We start from the raw sequence: 18837 nt of genomic DNA, 5'->3' as shown, positions 1-18837 counted from the left end.
GGGAGAGGGAGAGGGAGAGAGAGAGAGAGAATATGAGTTTCTTTTCCCTGGATTCCTGACTAAGAAGGAAGGCACAGAAGGTGTGTACAGGACAGGGGTGTAGTGGCCCAGCACTTGAGCACTTATCACCTAGGCTCAAGTCCTTCCTTCATTTGGTCCCCAGCACTGTGAAATGACACCAAACCAAACCCCGAGACTAAACTGAGCATGACACTTCTCTGGGGAAGAGAGGAAGCAACATTTATGGCTCTCCTCTGATTTTGCCAGTTCTTTAGTAGGAGAAAGGTGTGCTGTAATCAAGGGGTATGCCGCCAACCACTAGACAGTACCATGCCACTTGCTATGGCCTGTTAGGCCCGTACACATTTGAGACATGGAAGGAATGGTTCAACAGGACTTTCATTTTCTATGTGCTATGCCACTGCAGTAAAGTGATTCAACAGGTACCAACAGCAGGACAGGGCACATGGGCGGAGCTGACTACCAACAAATGGAAGCCAGAGGCCTGCTTTCCCTGACGTACGTTTTGTTGTGGATGTCAATGGCACAGAGGCAGCGAATCACTGATGACAGCAGCGTCCAGATCCCAAAGGTCCGGGCTTGGAGGCCATTCACTGTGCAGTTAAAAAGAAACAAAAGCGGTGAGAAAGGAGGGCAGAGGTGAGCCTTGTCCTACGCTAGTCTGCTTCCCTGGCGATGCATGAAAGGCAGCTGAGCCTGACCTCTCCGTGTGGGCCCCTGGGGAAGGGAAGGAATTCTGAGTGCTGCTTAATCCTCTTCACATGTCTATAGTTGGACGGGAATACATAGAGCTGGGTAGGAACATATAAGATACCTAGCAGAACCAAAAGTGTTTTTAGACTGCTAGGAGAGATTGGATACCAGCACCAATGGAGATGTCTTCAAGACACGGTTTTAAGAGGTCTAATATCTGCTGTATTGGGACAGAGTTCCAACCAGGATGGCTTCTTGTGTACATGGAAGTGGAAACAGGCACTATTTCTCTGGGGTTTGCTGGGGTCACCTGTTCTTGGTGGCTTCACTATGATGGTATTGTGTTCACTATCTTGCCCTGAAGATTTGAGTCATTTCACTGTAACAGTGGCTCCTGGCCCTGACTGCTTTCTGTATCACCTGAGGGAGCTTTATAAAATTATCAGGGTCTGGACACCTGACCAGTTACATGGTACTCTCCAGAGCTGAGTTCTGACATAAGTATCTTCTAGAAGCACCCTCTGTGGGTGACTTCAGTGTATAGCCAACACGCTGAAGCACCTCATGGATTCGAAATGTTCAAACACCAAAAGCACAGCTAGTTCTTTTGCTGATGTGTCTCTTACAGAGTAAAAACAGTCTAGAAATAGTTTAGTTGTAAAACACCTACTTAGCATTCAAGATAAGATGTCCTGGGTTTGATTCTCAGCACCGGTGTGTGTGTGTGTGTGTGTGTGATCAATGGACAAGACTGACAACTAAAAGGCTTAACGTTCTCTTGAACTTTAAAAATTCTTCAGTCTTTGGAGTTGCAGACAGCTCTACTAAATTCACACCAAAGACCTTTTAGGTGGCAATGAGAAAATACTGGATATGTCAGCCATTTGGGGTTACATTCTTTAGAAACCAAGTTGATGGCTTTTCTAGTGAAAAGACTGAAGAAATCCCTCTAGTGTGAGACACTGAAAACCAGACTAAGATCAAGGGGAAGTTTACATGTTTAGACTGCCTAGAGTCCTGCTCTATGCATCTATCTACACAGGTTCCATGACTACCTGTGAGCAGCAACTGAGAGTAAAAAAAAAAAAAACAAACCAGAATAACCTTCCTGCTCACTCCTCCAGGTTCTTGACTCCCATTATATTTGAACTTTGTTCAAAATCAGGCTCAGCCTACTTAGTTTTCTTTCTACCTAGATGCTGCAGAGAAAAGAGTAGGTCAGAGCCTGGATCTGGGTTAGCTATAAATGTGACAAGAGCTGTCAGCTGCTGTCAATCAGAGATGTAGCGCCAAGTACCTCGTGTCAATGGGGTGAAAGTGCCAGCTGCAGTGGGCATATACTCGTGAGAACTGTTTGAGTAGAGGGAGGGCACTGTGAGCTGCAGGCGAGGCTCAGAGAGGAGCTTAGACGGATCTGGGGGCTCCACTCAGGGATCTCAGTTTGGGAAGATCTTGGATGAGTAACTGTCTACCTGTTACACGGACTGATTTCTAACGAGGGCACTGAGCTATGGTAAAAGGCTTCTTCATGGCTTCCTAGCAGCATTCCAGAACCAACATGGAATCCTATTTCCTTGCTTGCCGTCATGCCAGTGCTTCTGAACACATAAATTGTCCGATGCAGTGGCAAATGAATGGTGACGTATCCAGAGAAGCTTGGCAAAAAGGGGCCAAGTGCTTCCTGCATGCTCTATTATTCTATTGCAGTGGTTCTCAACCTTCCTAAAGCTGCGACCCCGTAACACAGTTCCTCATGTTGTGGTGACCCCCAACCATTAAATTATTTCATTGCTAACGTTACAACTAAAAATCATAATTAAATCTCTAATATGCAGGATATCTGATCTGAGACCCCTGTTAAAGGGTGGTTTGACTCCCAAAGGGTCATGACCCACAGGTTGAGAACTGCTGTTCAAGTGGCTACCAAGACTAGATTAGGCATCAGAACCACCTAGGTATTTCTGGAACTGGATTCCCAGCCAGACTTAATAAGGAGCCTGAACTGGTCAGACATATGGCTGACTCTGGAACCGAAAGCTATATCAGTGCCACACAGAATATGCTTCCTTACGTTCTTTTCATTATTTTAATGACTTTATTTTTAGACATAGGATCTCACCAAGTTGCCCAGTCTGGTTTTGAACTCTCAACCTTCTTGCCCTATCCTCCTGTGTGCTGATATTATAGGCATGTGCTATGATGCCCAGACAGTTCTGACTTCTTACCAAGGTTTGGCTTGCCAGTGTAGAGCTTTTCGTAGAGAAAACTGTGGTCTCGGAAGCTCTGGATCGTGTTCCCCATGGCTATGATGGACACCATAACCAGCCAGCTTCGGAGCACATTCAGGAAGCGGCTCATGACTCCCCTCAAAGAGAGGGCGCCCTGCCTTGGGAACAAAGAGGGCATACTGAAAGTTATTTCCACATCCAACACAAGCTCTCTAACCTGTGTCCCACTCATGAGGGCTGTCCTGAGTGATGACGGTAGAACATTTCACAAATTCCTCTGCTAGTCCTTCGGCCCCACCCTGTTTCTTGCTACACCACTTTTATTTCACAAGACGCCTAGGAATATTTACCCTAAACAGAGGTATGCTGATCTTTGCTCAGCAAACTTCTGTCTCAGAGGTTTAAAAAAAAAAAAAGAAATGGGTGGGAATGTCAAGTCTAGAGCAAAAGACACGGCAAGGACAGAAGAAATGGCGGAGGACTAACATTTCTCTAATCGAATGGATTTCTGGGTCAAGCCTGTGTTCCTGCCAGTGCTCGGTTACTCTAATGAAGGTGAATGACCAGTACACTTTGCAGCAAGTGGCGCTGCATTTACCTTTGTTCAAGTCACCCCCCAAAGCACAGTACTGCTGTAAGTCATGATTCCCTCCAGTTGCCTGGAATCAGTACTATGCCTTCATCTCTTCACACCATTCCCAAGTAGCTCAAGGGTGACTCAAAATGTACTGAGATACCTGGACACATTCTTCCAAATTTATAGAAGCTGTATCATACATTTGAACGGAAGCTATGGTGTAACTGTCTGGTATTCTTAGTTTTCCTCTGCTTGGCTCCCAGACACATCATGTTTCATAAACTAAAACGATCTAAAAGACTTGAAAAAAACCTGTCATCCCTTGGTGTTGGGCTGTGAGAAAAGCACAGTAGCTATGGCTACAGAACACTTGTATCCTACACTTACACTTGCCCCAAGTATATGACATCTTATTCCATTCACTCTCTACATCAGGTTAGGCAGGTACTACTAGTATTTCCACTTGACAGTGGGGGTCAGAACCAAGAGCTAAGTGATTTGCTTAGGTAACAGCTAATACGTGGCCAAGTGCCAGGGTCTGTGGCCTGGGTCTGTGGCCTCTGTGGCAATACTCCCTCACAGAACGTTTTGATAAAGTTCTCGTCTTTTAAAAAAAATATTTACTTATTTATTTACTTATTTTGAGACGGGGTCTTACAATGTGGCTAGTCTGGAACTCTACATAGACCAGGCTGGTCTCAAACTCACAGAGATCCATATCTGCCTCTTCCTCCTGAGTGCTGGAATTAAAGGTACGTGCCGCCATGTGCAGCCAAGTTCCCATTTTTTGAGTGAGCTAAAACCACCAGTAATGCATCTGCCTTCGGCTGGTAGAAGAGCTAGGTTCTGTTCTTTTCATTTAGCTCAAGCCTTGCTGTGTCTTGATTTCTATCAGATCTAAAGGGATCCCACAGAGACAATCTGTCATGACCACCATCATTTTGGCTCTTTGTTTATCTGTTGTCAGGCAAACTGCTTTGGCCTAAAAGCTGTAAGAAGCTATCAGGCTTCCTTTATCACTGTGGTAATATGTTTCAGTGTGATTCCATACTACCCATTCCATACAGATATCAAGTGAAGTGACGAAAAACCAACTAAAAAGGGGTCCAGGAGAAAAAGGGTGGACCCAGAGGAAAGTGGTCTCAACCGGACTGTCCCAGTCTAGAAATGATGGGGTGTGCTCATCTTTACAGGCACTCACAGCGTGTGCCAAGATCTACTTTTCTTTACTTCCTCCCTTCAACACCAGCTTGGGTTAGTTGAAAAGCTGCGTGGCACTCGCATGCCTCCCCCCACAACCCCCACAGAAGTTACACTTTCCCTTTCATAGATCTTAGAAATCCCAGAGCTAATGAAGGCACACCAGAGCATTTCTGTATTGCTCTACCAAATTCATTAAACCCATTTCCCTGGAGTTTTGAGGTGGTGGGAGGGGCGAGGTTTACAACATTTATTCCTCAATTTTGTCCTTGCCCAGTTCAGCATGGATGAGACACTAATTAACAATCAATAAAGGTAGATTTCTATCCTAGCTCTACCACTCAGCTCGGGGGGGGGGTTCAGACAGGTCAGTGAGACTCTAGAGACTCGGTTTTTCTCATCCGTAAAATGGGGATATAAACATCTATCTCGAGGGTTACCGGATAATTACATGAGAAAAAGTGAAAGGTCGTTGTAGAGCTAGCTCATAACGACTCTCCGTTCACTCATCCATTCCCAGAATTTACCAAACCATCTCCATTTTCCTAGCACCCACCCCCACCCCCTTTGGACACCGATTCTAGATTCCACCACCTCCCCCGGTAGCTTTCCAGGCAACCCCCATTTTCCTAAATTTTGCAGATAGTTTTACTCAGATGCAACACGAATGTCTACATCCCACTCCAAATTCTCCTACCTGACGACCCAGTACTACTGCAGCAATATCAGCAGCATCCGCAAACCAGCTCCCCCAGGACAGCTCCGGTCCCAAGTCCACCTGGGCCACTTGTTCCCGCCCCTTCCCTCCGCCCAGCTCCAGGATTGGATCGTTTTTGTCAGTCCTCGCTCTGATTGGCTAGGCTGGTTCAGTTCGAGCAGGCGATAGGGAGTGAACCCCTTTGCTGCCAATCAGCAGTTGCCGCCGCTTGAGCCTCTCCCTGCTGCGCCGCTCACGCGGTAAACCCTTCTGTCCAGTGTGGCGGAACTCTGAGTTTGGAGTCAGTCTTTTAGGGGTGGGGGAAAACGCAGAGAGAAAAGAAACCAAGAAACCTTCTGGTGACAGCCTGGCTTGGCTCTGGCGCCTGAGCGCGCCGTGGTGACGCCATCCGTCAGCGCCCGCAGTCGAGCGTTGTTCGCGCCGCTGGGGAGCGCCTGCGCAGTGGCTTCGAGCGGGCGGTTGCTTGTTGGTTGTTGTAGTAACGGGGGAAGCAGCAGCCTTCGGCGGCTGCGTTGATTCCGGCTGGGGAAGGAGGAAGGAGGTGAAGCAGAGCGTGGTCCCCGCCTGCCGGCCCCGAGCCATGAGAAGATGAGACAGGTAAACGCCTGCGCCGGCGCGCTCCGGAGAGGTGCGCTCCAGGGCTAGGCGGGCGCCGCCGCGCTTCCCTCCGAGCTCCGGAGCAGCTGTTGGCTTCCGGGCGTGCTGTGCAGAAGCGCTGCCGCAGAGTCGCCGCGTCCTTGCCTGCGGAGCTGCCTGGCGTTGGGGTGTGCTGGGGTGGAGCTGGTGGCAGGTCCCTGTAAGGGCAAGGACTTCCTTTGGTATAGTGTCTGTGATCTTCTGAGCATCGGTCTCATTCTGCTCTTCAGGAAGCCAAGGAAAGGTGGGCATCCCTTTCTGCCTGAAGGTTTTATTTTAACTTACAAGACTCTCAAGCATTTTGGGCAAGATTGAGAAGTTCCTTTAGGAATCACCCGAAAGGAATCATTGAGGTTGTTAGGTATTACTCATTTCTGCTGAAGATGTGTAGGGTCGGGGTTAGTTGCTGTTGCTGCCTGCTGCAGTTACTGTGTTTTTTAGAGTCGTATCGTATATATAAATGCACAGATAAGCAAAAGCTTGGGAAATTGCCATGAATTGATTATCTTTGAGTAGTGACACTATGGTTGAGCGTTTTTCCTATACGTTTCTATTTTCTCAACAACGAACATGAAACTTTTCTTCCATGGAAAGTGTTTGAAGTTAGAAGCGGGAGTTGGAAATTTCCTAATTTTATGTGTCTACTTGAGATCCGGATAAAAATTTGTGATTTTAAAAAAAGTAATAGTAATTATAGTGTATTTGACTTCTCCTTTCCCCAGCTATTTATGTGATCCCTGCCAAGAAGAAATATTTTCACTACCCTTTTATTAATAATTCAGGTGAACTGGTTTTCCTAGAAACGTAACAGCTTACTCTGTATGCTTGTGGTAGAGTCTGTATAAATATTCACAAGTGTTTTGAACCTTGGAATTTTATTTTGATCCTGATCAGATTTGTCTAGCAAAGAATTTTCTAAATGTAGACAATCAGCCAACCACATCAGAGTGCCCTAAAGCCTATCCTTTTTGGTGCTTGCTACTTTTACTATGTACAACAACTCAAATTTAGTAAAAGCTTTTTAGATACAGCAGAGACAGTATCTGTTTGAAAAAAAAAAAATCTTAAGCTGGGCATCGTATCACACACTTTTAATCCCAGCAGAGGCAGGCAGACCTCTGAGTTCCAGGCTAGCTTGGTCTACAGAGTGAGTTCCAAGACAGCCTGGGGTACACAAAGAAACCTTATCTTGAAAAACAAAAACAAACAAAAGAAAAAAATACTGATTTTTGTGGTATATGAGGTGTACTGTGAGCTGTTAGAAGGTAAGCTTTTAAAGGTTGGATAATACTCAGAAATATATTTCATCTTAACGATCATGTACAAAATCCTGAAGTGTGCAACTGCATTGTCTTTGAAGTCTTTCGACTTTCTTACAGGAGTCTGTGCCATCCAAATTGTTTGATCTAGTGAGACTGCAAGGAAGAAAGGTCTCTGAGGCCTCTGTCTGCTGACTGTATGACAGACCCCAAAGGAAATGCCAGTTGTGATGGCCCGGGACCTGGAAGAGACAGCATCATCCTCAGAGGATGAGGACCTGGTAAACCAAGAGTAAGTGATAGACAGCAAGCCCTTAGGGTGGGAAATAGTTTCTTTTATTCACCTCCAGGTTCCCTTCTTTGCTATTGCCTGGCTCTAGTTCCCTCTGTGATTGATGTCAGATCATATTCACTTCCCATCATCTGTCAGAAGTGCGTTTCCAGGCCTGTGAGTGAGCTTCAGCTTTAGATGGTGTAAAGTGCAGGTCGGAGCTCAGGTGAACTTGTTCTTTTTTTTTTTTGTTCTGCTTTGTTTTTGAGGTAGGGGTCTCTCATTCCTGTTGCCATGCTCCCACTACATCCGGCGCTCGCTCCCTCCCTCCCTCCCTCCCTCCCTCCCTCCCTCCCTCCCTCTCTCTCTCTCTCTTTCTCTCTCTGTCTGTGTATTTTTAGAGATTTACATGTGCCTGCTTGCATTTTGCGCACCATGGGCATGCGTGCGGGTTCCTGAGGAGGCCAGGGTGCATGGGATCCCTTGGAGAGCTGCATTACAGAGATCATGGCTGCTTGATGGTGTGCTGGGAAATGAGCCTGGCTTCTCTGCAAGAGCAGGAAGCTCTCTCGAGCCAGGCCTCTAGTCCCTGCAGTTGGCTTTTCTTGTGGGTTTTGGGGAATTGAACTTGAGGCATCAGGCTTACAAGCAAGTACCTTTATCTGTTGTACCATCTTCTGGCTCTAACAGGTGAACTTACATTTTTTTTTCACATGGTGCAATGTGGATGTGGAAGTCAGAGGACAGCTTTCTGGAGTCTGTTCTCTCCTTCCACCATGTGGGTCCTGGGAATTGAACTCAGGTCAGGTTTGGTGACAAGCACTTTTATCCGTTGAGTTATCTTATCAGCCTTGTGTTAGGTTAACTTGACCAGAGCTTCTAATAATTTGAAAATTTTATAGATTGGTGAAACGTTACGTTCTTAAGCTCTGACCTTGACTGCAGGGGTTTTCTCCAAAGCTTTTACATCTGTAGAACGGTGCTGATGTGAAGGGCGGGCCACACACGGCAGTACCTCCGTGAGGATCCTCTGGTGAAGGTACTAGAGCTCTGTGGCCTGGGCCGTGTTCACTGAACCACATGGGCTGGCTCTGAGTTCTTTTAGGTTAAGAGTCAAGGGCATTCATTGACTGTTAGGTCCTCATAATGAAAATGATTAACAGGACCAAGTGTAGCTCTTAGAGATGGTAGAGTAGCTCATTTAATAGGTAGACTGAGAGATTTTTGAATTGAAATGTGGTTTCTACAATATTAGACTCACAAATATCAAAGAATCTTCACCTTACAGAGAGGAGATGGATTTGTGATTGGATCTTAGCTCTCCAAGTTTTTGAAAATTTTGCTTGACATGGAAGAGAAAAGCTGACTTAATGTTTAGATGGGCTAATCTAATTTATTTATATATCAATTTAAGCTTTCATATATATATATATATTCTGTACTTTCACCCTCTCCTTCCACTCCCCCCTCCTCAAATTCATGGCTTTTTTTTTTTTAATTATCCTTACATAAATGTATAGAAGTGTGTGTGTGTGTGTGTGTGTGTGTGTGTGTGTGTGTATTTCTAAACAAAGGCCAGGGTGATCAGAAGCTCACTAGGCATCCTAGGCTGGCTTCCTGCCCAGCAGTCCTCCTGCCTCAGCTTCCTGAGTGCTTGGGATTATAGGCATGAATGAGCCACTGTTCTTAGCTTAAGCTATTTCTCAGTCCTTTAGAATATATGCTCTAGAACCTGAGTAACTCCCAGAAAAGATGTGATTAGGTTCAAAATCTGTAATACACATGAAATTACTTGATAAGGTTGTGAAGCATGCTAGAGATGTAAGGCGTGGTTCTCATTAGCTAATGCATTCATGGTAGACTGTATAAGGTAGAAGATTATATTAACGTTATTTGAGAAACCGTTAAAGCATTAAGTGGAAAGGCTTTTCATTATTAGTTCATAGCAAATAGTGACTTGACAGTATATTTGGGTCACTCTTTTTCTGATAATTAAGTGGGTAATTCCCTCTGGTTACTCTGCCTCATGTGCTATTTTACTTGCAATGTACTGCCTATTACTGGTTTTAGAAAGTATTTAATGCCAACCAAGATTGTTCTTTTACTCTTGTTTTTTCTTTTTTTTATCTCTGAGTAGTGACTTAGATAGTGAGCACAGAGAATCCAATATAACTCTGACTGTTGCTTATATTCATAGTTGAAAAATGCTAATTTTCTAGTAGATTTCCCAACCCTCAGCTAAAATCATGGAGTTTTTACAGACTTCTACTATGGATTTTTCACAGTTACTCTTGTTTCGTCAGCTCATGGACTCGTCTATAGGAGACTGGCTTTCTACTCTAGGAAACTGACTTAGGGTTTCTGATGCTGTGATGAAACACCAAGACCCAAAGCAGATGGGGAGGAAAGAATTGATTTAGTACATATCCAGATCCCCGTCCATCATGAAGGGAAGTCAGGGCAGGAGCTCGGAGCGGGAACCTGGAGGCAGGAGCTGAAGCAGAGGCCATTGAATATGCTGCTCACCGTTTGTTCACTCGTGATTTGTTCAGCCTGCTTTCCTCTACAACCCAGGGCCCCTTGCCTGGGGTGGCAGTGCAGTGCTGCAGTGGCAGGGCCCTCCTATAGTAATCACTAATTCAGGTTTGTGTCAAGTTGACAAAAACAAAAAAAACAACAACCAGTACAGAAGCTTAAAATCAGTTTTTTCGCATTGAGGGGAGTAGGCTTACATTTTGGAGGCTATAGGGATTAGAAGGGCTTTTCACAGGAGTTGAGTTGTTTCGTGACCACGACCTCCGTTAGATCTGATCAGATCCCCGGGCCTTATTAAAACATTAATCCTTATAACCCTGGAACACCAAACAGCCTGCCAACGCTGGCTTCAATTCCACAATTGAGATTGCTCCTTCTTGGTGTATTCCGTCGACAATTGAAGCTGACTGTGCCGTTGTCCTTGTTTTATATGACATTATTTCAGATAACAAGTATACTGAAACTTTTCTGTATCTTGCTTGGGCATCCCAGATACAAATTTATATGTAGCTGTGGAAATTTCCATGTAAGAACTTGACATAAGGATTATTTAGTCACTGAAAAAAAAAATTAGTAGTCTTAATTTTTATTCTACAAGGTAGCATTATGTCAGTTTAAAAGGCCAGCAGCAGTTACCGCAGGAGCTGGTAGAAAGGCAGGGAGAAGAATGGGTGCTGTCATGAAAAAGGTATGGCAGCAGGAGCTGGTAGAAAGGCAGGGAGAAGAATGGGTGCTATCATGAAAAAGGCGTAGCAGCAGCAGGCTGGAGCTGCTTCATGTCTCTGTCTTTGAGTTGTATATGCTGACTCCCAGGAGTGAGTACATTTTAGGATTTCATTAAGTCAGCTGCATAGTTGGTCTGTTTCAGGCCAAATCATCCATATACTTTGTTGTGGAGCTGGAGAGATGGCTCTGCAATTAAGGGCTGCGGCTGTTCTTTCAGAGGACTTGGGTTCAGTTCTCAGCACCCAGGCAGTAGCTTACAACTTTCTGTAACTCCAGTTCTAGGTGGTCTGACGCCATCTTCTGGGTTTTTAAGACACTAGGTGCACGTGCATATATGCAGATGAACATTCATATTCATAAGATGAAAACAGATAAATCTCCAAATACTTTGTACCCAACAAAGCAACCTTTCTTACTGTATGCCAGTTTCAGGTATAAAATGAAGATGTAAACTTCCAACTTTTAGTTTCCTAATCATTTTGAATTTTTTCCTTTCAATACCACCTGCAAGTGTTGCTATTTTTTGTTTTCTTAAAGAGAAAATGTTATTTTTTATTGAAATCAACTTCTGTCAGAGAACATGGCTTTTAAAAATTTTTTTTTTTTTTTTTTTTGGTTTTTTGAGACAGGGTTTCTCTGTGTAGCCCTGGCTGTCCTGGAACTCACTCGGTAGACCAGGCTGGCCTTGAACTCAGAAATCTGCCTGCCTTTGCCTCCCAAGTGCTGGGATTAAAGGCGTGCGCCACCACCACCCGGCTAAAAAATATTTTTTAAAGATTAATTTATTTATCTTATGTATGTGAGGGCATCAGATCCCATTACAGATGGTTGTGAGCTACCATGTGGTTGCTGGGAATTGAACTCAGGACCTCTGGAAGAACAGTCAGTGCTTTCAACCACTGAGCCATCTCTCTGGCTCCTGAAAACATGGCTTTTAATGACAGTGAAGTGCTTTCTAGGTTACTTTACTAGTAATTACCTTAATAGTTTATTTCTTCTTTTATCATTTTATTGTCTGTGAGTGGAAAGAGTTGTCTTTCAGGGATTTGTCTTCCACAGGCAGGACCACGGCTCTTTGCAGCTGTGGGTCTGTTTATTGTGGTGCTGAGTCTTGTTGGGGACTCTTAACTGTGGTGTAATCTATTGTTTGTAAATGTGAAGGCACAGTGGTACCAGTCTGTAGCTAGTGCCAGATTGACAAGGATGTCTGGCTGCTTTCCAGACTCTGCCTAGTTTTCCTGTGTCTACTGACACAGAAGGGATTGTAGGGAGAAACTGTATTTGAAGAGAAGAGGATCATCTGGGCCCTTGCCAGATATGTAAAATGTAAAACACATTTTACATATGTTTAAGATGAAAAAATAAACAAACAGCGCACACACACACACACACACACACAAACACACACTATTTTGGTAAAAAATAGACTCTGTAAATGGCATTTCTCATAAATGGGTTCTGTGTTAGTTAGGATTGTTTTGTCAACTTGACACAAGCTAAGGTTATTTAGGGAGAGGGAATTCCAACTGAGAAAATGTCTCCATCAGATTGGTCTGTGGACAAGTCTGTAGGGTATTTTCTTAATTAATGGTTGATGTAGAACGGTCCAGCCTGAGGTGGTCCAAGGTTTCATAAGAAAGCAGACTGAGCAACCTAAGAGGACTAAGCCAGTAAGCAGTGTTCCTGCGTGGCTAGACTTCAGTTCCTGCCTCCAGGTTCCTGCCCTGCTTGAGTTCCTGCTGTGGCTTCCCCCAGTGATGGACTGTTAACAGGCCATGTAAACTGAAAGAAATCCTTTCTTCCCAAGTTGTTTTCAGTAGTTGTTATATCATAGCAGTAGAAAGCTAACTTAAATAGACATTCTGTCTACTTTCAACGTCAAGAACAGCAAGCAGCCACATTTGTTTTACTAGAGGACAAACTAGATATAGTAGTTGCTTTCTTCACTGTAATGCTTTAGTGGCTCAAGGCAAGTCCCAAGGCTGCCAAGTTTCATGTCTCGGCCATGGTGCAATTGTAAATTTGGATTGGGAGGATAGATCCTGGCTCTGCAGTCTGGTCTGGCCTTTGTGATCATATGAGTTTTTTAGAGAGCAAGTCTTTTGATGTGGATCCTGTTCCATTTAAGGAATGGATAGCTTAAATTCTTAGTGTTCACTATACACAACTTTACTGAAGCAAGCACTGGGAGAAAACAGTCCTTGGATTCTCTCCTCGTACACTCTGTAGTTGTATGGCCTTAGGCAGGTAACTGAGGCACTTCTGCCTCTTGCTGATAGTATGGGCAAGAGGGTTAAGTGAGGTAAGGGGCAGCTCTGTTTAGTGCCAAGTTTCATCATCTGATTCAGCTGTTAGTTCAGATTTGAGCTGTGAATTAATGAAGCATTGTGTTATGCCTGTAGGGATCACCCATGTATTATGTGGACTGGAGGCTGCAGGAGGATTCCAGTTTTGGTTTTCCATGCTGAGGCTATTTTGACAAAGGACAACAATATTCGAGTAATTGGAGGTAGGTGTAACCTCTCCCATAGAAAGAAGATCTGGGTGTGACCCTGGCCACCTTAGAAAAAGTTACTGTGACACAGAGGCCTTGGCCATGAGAACATGCATTGGGTTGTTACTTGAAATATTATTCATGGTTTCTTAAATTGTGTCCTGAGTTTCTCAAAATGATGCGTATATGTTTATTTTTCTGATTATAGTTACTTAACATGTACCAGAATTTACCATTTTGACGATTTTAGAGTGTACAATCAATTGGTGTTTGGTTCATTCACATTTATCACTGGTGTCTAGCTGCAGTACGTTTGCATCACTTGGGTAGCCACTTCCTCTTCTCTATACTGCCAGTGCCTTGTGACTGCTAAGCTTTCTGTTACTATAGATTTTCCCATTCTGCATATCATAAAGATCAGCGGTTCTCACTGGGGGTTGTGGCCCCTTTGACAAACTCTGTGTCCAAAAATACTTACATTACAATTTATTACAGTAGCAGAATTACAGTTATGAAATAGCAACAAAAATAATTGTATGGTTGGGGGTCACCACAACATGAGGGACTGTATTAAAGGGCCACAGCATTAGGAAGGTTGAGAACCACTGATGGATTCACACTGTATGAGGCCTTTGTGTCTGGCTTCTCTTATGTAGCATGTTTTCACAGTCCATTCATGTTGTCCCTTGTATCCTTGCTGGATTATAATCATTTTATTTATCCATCATCAGCTGATAGACAATTTGTTTCAAAGAATCGAGTCATCTGGAAGTAGTAGCTCGTTGTGGTTTTGATTTTCACTTGCTCAATTCCTGACAACCCAGGACATCTTCCCACATGCATGTTGCTATTTGTATGTCTTTGACAAGGTATCTGTTCAAGGCTTTGCGCATTTTATGAATTGAGCTCTGTGGTCATTGAGTTTTGAGAGGGTTCGATCTTTATCAGATGTGTGCTTTGCTTTCCCTTCTGTGTAGGTTATTTTTTGCAGGCTTTGCTTTCTGTGAGATACTTTTTCCTCAGCAGTGCTGTTTGGTGTTGACGGGATCTGACTTACCTATTTTTTGTTTTCTGTGCTTTTAATAATTGTGTTTGAGCAAACATTGCCTAATCTGAATTTTTCTATGTATTTTATATTTAGAGCTGAATAGTGTTTAGTCCATCTTGAGTTTGTTTCTTACAGTGCTAGCCAGAGTCTGTCATGATTGTTTCCTGTATTAGCAGTTGTCCTGGCATAATTAGTTCAAGAGACTTTAGTCTTTTATCATTACTCTTTTCCTATTGAATGGGACTATTGTCAAAATCACTTGACCATCCATTTATGAATTTGTTTCTGTACTCTTTTTTAAACAATTTGTTTTTTTTTTTTTTTTTCATTTTATGTGCATTGGTGTTTTGCCTGCATGTGTATCTGACACAGATAGTTTTGAGCTGCCATATTGGTGCTGGGAATTAAACCCAGGTCTTCTGGAAGAGTTTTCAGTGCTCTTAACCCGATGAACCATCTCTCCAACCCGTTTCTGTACTCTTAACACGCCATTAGTCTAGATATTTTTTTAAATTTGTTTTCATTTTATATGTATGTATGTTTTGCCTGTGTGCATGTCAGTGCAATATGTGTGTGTTTGATGTCCCCAGAGACCAGAAGAACATGCCATATCTTCTGGAACTGGAGTTACAGATGCTTGTACGCTGCCATATGGCTGCTGGGAACCGAACCCTCTCTCTAGCCCTTGTACAATTGTTCTTATGCCAGTATCATGTAGTTCTGATTAATAGTGTATTAATTTTTTTTTCTTTTAAGACAAGATCTCATGCCAGGTGTGATGGTGCATGCCTATAGTCTCAGCACTTGGGAGGCAGAGGCAGGTGGATCTACATGAGTTTGAGGCCATCCTGGTCTACAAAGTGAGTTCCATGATGGTCAGAGTTAAACAGAGAAGCCCTGTCTTGAAAAAACAAAACAAAACAGGCAGGGTCTCACACAGTTCTGGCTGGTTTCAGGGTTGTTTTGTGGCCAAGGCTGACCTTGAGCTCCGATCTTCCTGCTTCTATCTCGTAAAAAACATTTTTTTAAAGATTAATTTATTTTATATGTATGGTCATTCTGCCTGCATGTGTGTATGCACTCCATGTGTGTGTGTAGGGCCCTAGAAGTCAGAAGAGAGTCATGGATCCCTTGGAACTGGATACACAGTGGCTCACAGCTGGGAGCTGGGTCTGGGTGCTCTGCAGATGAGCATGAGCTTTGAGTTGCCGAGCTCCCGCAGTTTCTACCTCTTGAGTGCTGGGATTGCAGGCATGCACAGCCACACTCAGCTCTACTGAGTTTCGAAATGGGGAACTGAGTATTTTAACTTTGCTCTTCAGGATTGTTTTGGTTGTTCAGGATTAACTTTGGCGTCTCTGAAGTATTGGCCTTTGAGGTGTGGATAGATTGAGCTCAGGGTCCCAGGATTAAGCTGTGTCTCCTTTCAAAGCTTATGTTAATGTGGATCAGCCCTGTCCGGTTGCGTGGCAGAGTCTGGTCTTGTGTTCTTGGTCATTAGTTCACATTTCAGCTTTAGCATAAAGTAGTGTGTCTTGGACAGATCGCTTCAAGTCTCCTGCCAGTTTCACTGTTAGTTAAATGGGGACAGTCTCTGTCTTGAAGGCATCATAAGGATCAAATGAGGTTGTTTAATGTCTGGCACATAACAGGCAATCAGAACGTAGGCCGCTTAGTCTACTTGCTGAGCAGGAGCTGCTCTATTTTTAAATGACCCCATAATAAGTGATTTCAGAGAGAACTGCTCTTACTTGTGGGATTTGAATGTTTCTCTCTTCCCAAGGGTCCTTGTGCTCTAATCCCCTCAGTGAGTCGCTAGGCTAACTTTTAAAGGGACAGGGCTTATTCATTTTCTCTGAAGCCTTAATGATTGAAGACTTCTGAGAAAATCCCTTAAATATGATTTGACCCATATGACAAATGTGGATAAAAGCGACAGAAGTGAATAAGCACAGTGTCCTTACAATGTGTGCTTTTGGTGTGCTTGTTCTGTTAAAACAGCCTGTGAGTTCCATGGCAGTAAACAGACTCGCGTCTTTTTTCTTGTCTTTTGCCTTTTCCTTTCCTTGGAGTAACTTCCATTTAGTGGAAAATAACACTCATCAGTCTTGTCACCCACTTTTGAAGCTGTTAGAGATCTCTGGAACACACAGTGGTTTCATTTCTCATGTCCATAGATTAAGGCACTGGCGTCCGTATCTGTAACTAGAGGATGAGGCTAAGGCAGGAGGATTTTTAGTTGGGTTTTTAGTTGGAGAACAGTCTGCGTTTCCTAGCAAGAAAGACCTGTCTGGAAAAAAAAAAAAAAAAAGAACGAGCTATTAAATTTGTTTAAACTATATAGCATAAAGTTTGTTCATTATTTCCCTAGGTTCTATTAGGTTTATTTATTTATTTTTTTACTTTCAATGTAAATGAAAGCTTTAATGACTTTTGCTAATGTGTGCTTTGGATTTCTAAGTTATTATTATTTTTGTTTGTTTGGGTTTTTGAGACAGTTTCTCTGTGTATTCCCTGGCTATCCTAAAACTTACTCTGTAGACCAGACTGACCCTTGAACTCACAGAGATCTGCCTCCCTCTGTCTCCCAAGTGCTGAGATTAGAGGTGTGCACCACCACCACCAGCAGACTTGGTTTTCTGAATTATTAAACACAATCGATCTGTAATATTTTTCCTTCTCTAAAGTAGTGGGTCATGTGGTATTTCTGCTCAGTTCTTAAGTAGTTCAGTCCCTCTGAGAAGTTATCTGGGGCATTAGCTATGTCCTGCAGATCCTGTAGTGTCATGTGCTGGCTTCAGAGTTCTGTTTACCTGTTGATTGTTTCTTGAATTGGCTTTTAATGATTTGGTTTGGTATGATTTCTATGCTTTGTTTGTGGAATACTCTAGGAACATGGCTATTCTTTTTGTATTCAAGCCCCTTCCCGGGTGTATGTACTTTCACATGTAAATAGGATTGGCTTTTTGAGGTAACACAGGTATTTCCAAATGACAGTAAATACATCATAGAATGAGCATCACTTTATAGTCTTCCTATGGTGTCCACTCAGTACATTTATATTTTCACAGGCTAGCATTGGAAGTGATTGATACTTGTGTAGTTTTATGATAGATACTTGTTTAGTTTTACTTTGTGTAGTTTTTCACCTTTGGAAAGGTGAAGTTGGCTTTAATAATGTGTTTTATTTAATCCAATTATCCAATAATCCCAATATAATTTTTATATTTACTCAATATAAAATATAAAAAATATTTTATATTGAGTCTGCTTTTTACACTTATTATGTATCTCAGTTTAGACTTCATGAACATTGTAGTTGAAAAAGTAAATTCATAGAGTTGTTTCAAAGATTTGTTTTTAAGATTTTATTTTTATATGCATTGGTATTCTGCCTGCATGTCTGTGTGAGGGTGTCAGATCCTATGAAACCAGAGTTACAGATAGTTGTGAGCTGCCATGTGGTTGCTTGGACTCTGGAAACGCAGCCAGTACTTTTAACCTCTGAGTCATCTCTCCAGCCCCTCGGAGGTGTTTTCTAATATTTGTTGAGACAGTCTCACTATGTATACCACATAGGCTGCTCTGGAACTTCCCATCCTCTTGTCTGTTCTGTTTTTTTATTTAGTTGCTGGGGATTGAGCCCAAGGGCCTTCCACATACAGATCTTGTTTTGTACCATGGGGCTACACCCTAGCCCTGTCTTCTAAAGTTAATCAAGCATGCATTTTACTTATTGAAGCTTGTTTGTGAGGGTTGAGACTTATTTCACGTAGCCCGTGTTGACCTGGACCTGCTAACAGATGACTTTGAACATGAGCTCCCTAGCTCCACTTCTCAGTGTTGGGAGTTCAGACTTGTGCCAACACACTAGTTTATTAAGTATTCCATTTTAAAAATTTAAATCTAATCAATTAAAGTTAAGTAAAATAAGACGTCTGGCCCTGTGTCATTCTGGTCCCGTGTCAGGTACTCATTAGTCAGATGTGGTTGCTGAATACTGTTCTCTAGAATTTGGGTGTGGAACTAATTTTCTGATAGTAGAACATTACTGAACCATGAACCATTGAAGAGTTTATACTTAAAAGTGTTTATTTGTGCCTATATAGAGAGAATGTATGTGTACAAATGCATGATCAGAGGACAACTTTCAGAAGTTGGTCCCTGTGATTGAATTCAGATGGCTAAGCTCTCTCACTGGCTCTACTCAATAGGTTTTGAAAAGCAAATGTATCATTTATATTTTCCTTCTGGGTTCTCATGTTTTTGTTTTGTTTGCATACTTTGATTTTTGAGACAGTATCTAACAGTGTAGCCTGGGCTTTTCTCAAATTATAGATCTTCCCGCCTCAGTCTCCCGTGTGCTGGGAGTTTAGGTGTGCAACTCCATTCACAGTCCCATGCTGTTTTTTGTTTTTTATTTTATCTTTA

General features: G+C 43.0%; 2 protein-coding genes across 7 annotated transcripts in view; one reads left to right on the top strand and one right to left on the bottom strand.

Moving 5' to 3' along the window:
- The window catches only part of Erg28 (ergosterol biosynthesis 28 homolog), a 9144-nt gene extending 3311 nt beyond the window's left edge, over positions 1-5833 (bottom strand). The window contains exons 1-3 of the mRNA XM_028771853.1: positions 5417-5833; positions 2940-3100; positions 524-614 (exon numbers count right to left, since the gene is read on the bottom strand). Coding sequence (XP_028627686.1) covers positions 524-614; positions 2940-3072 — 224 coding nt within the window. The 5' untranslated portion in view covers positions 3073-3100; positions 5417-5833. The remainder of the gene's footprint in view (positions 1-523; positions 615-2939; positions 3101-5416) is intronic.
- Positions 5786-18837, top strand: part of Ttll5 (tubulin tyrosine ligase like 5) — a 233987-nt gene continuing 220935 nt past the window's right edge. For 2 of the 6 annotated variants that reach the window (XM_028771843.1, XM_028771841.1), the window contains exons 1-3: positions 5788-6034; positions 7453-7624; positions 13267-13373. In XM_028771843.1, coding sequence (XP_028627676.1) covers positions 7551-7624; positions 13267-13373 — 181 coding nt within the window. In that variant the 5' untranslated portion in view covers positions 5788-6034; positions 7453-7550. Of the gene's footprint in view, positions 6035-6282; positions 6318-7452; positions 7625-13266; positions 13374-18837 lie in introns of those variants that run through there. The other 4 variants (XM_028771845.1, XM_028771849.1, XM_028771842.1 and 1 more) reach the window with 4 other exon arrangements.

Source organism: Grammomys surdaster, unplaced genomic scaffold (genome assembly GCF_004785775.1).
Source record: "Grammomys surdaster isolate TR1022 unplaced genomic scaffold, NIH_TR_1.0 210, whole genome shotgun sequence".
Taxonomy (NCBI): Eukaryota; Metazoa; Chordata; class Mammalia; order Rodentia; family Muridae; genus Grammomys; species Grammomys surdaster.
The sequence above is the reverse complement of the archived record's forward strand: the minus strand, read 5'-3'. Positions and strand labels throughout refer to the sequence as shown.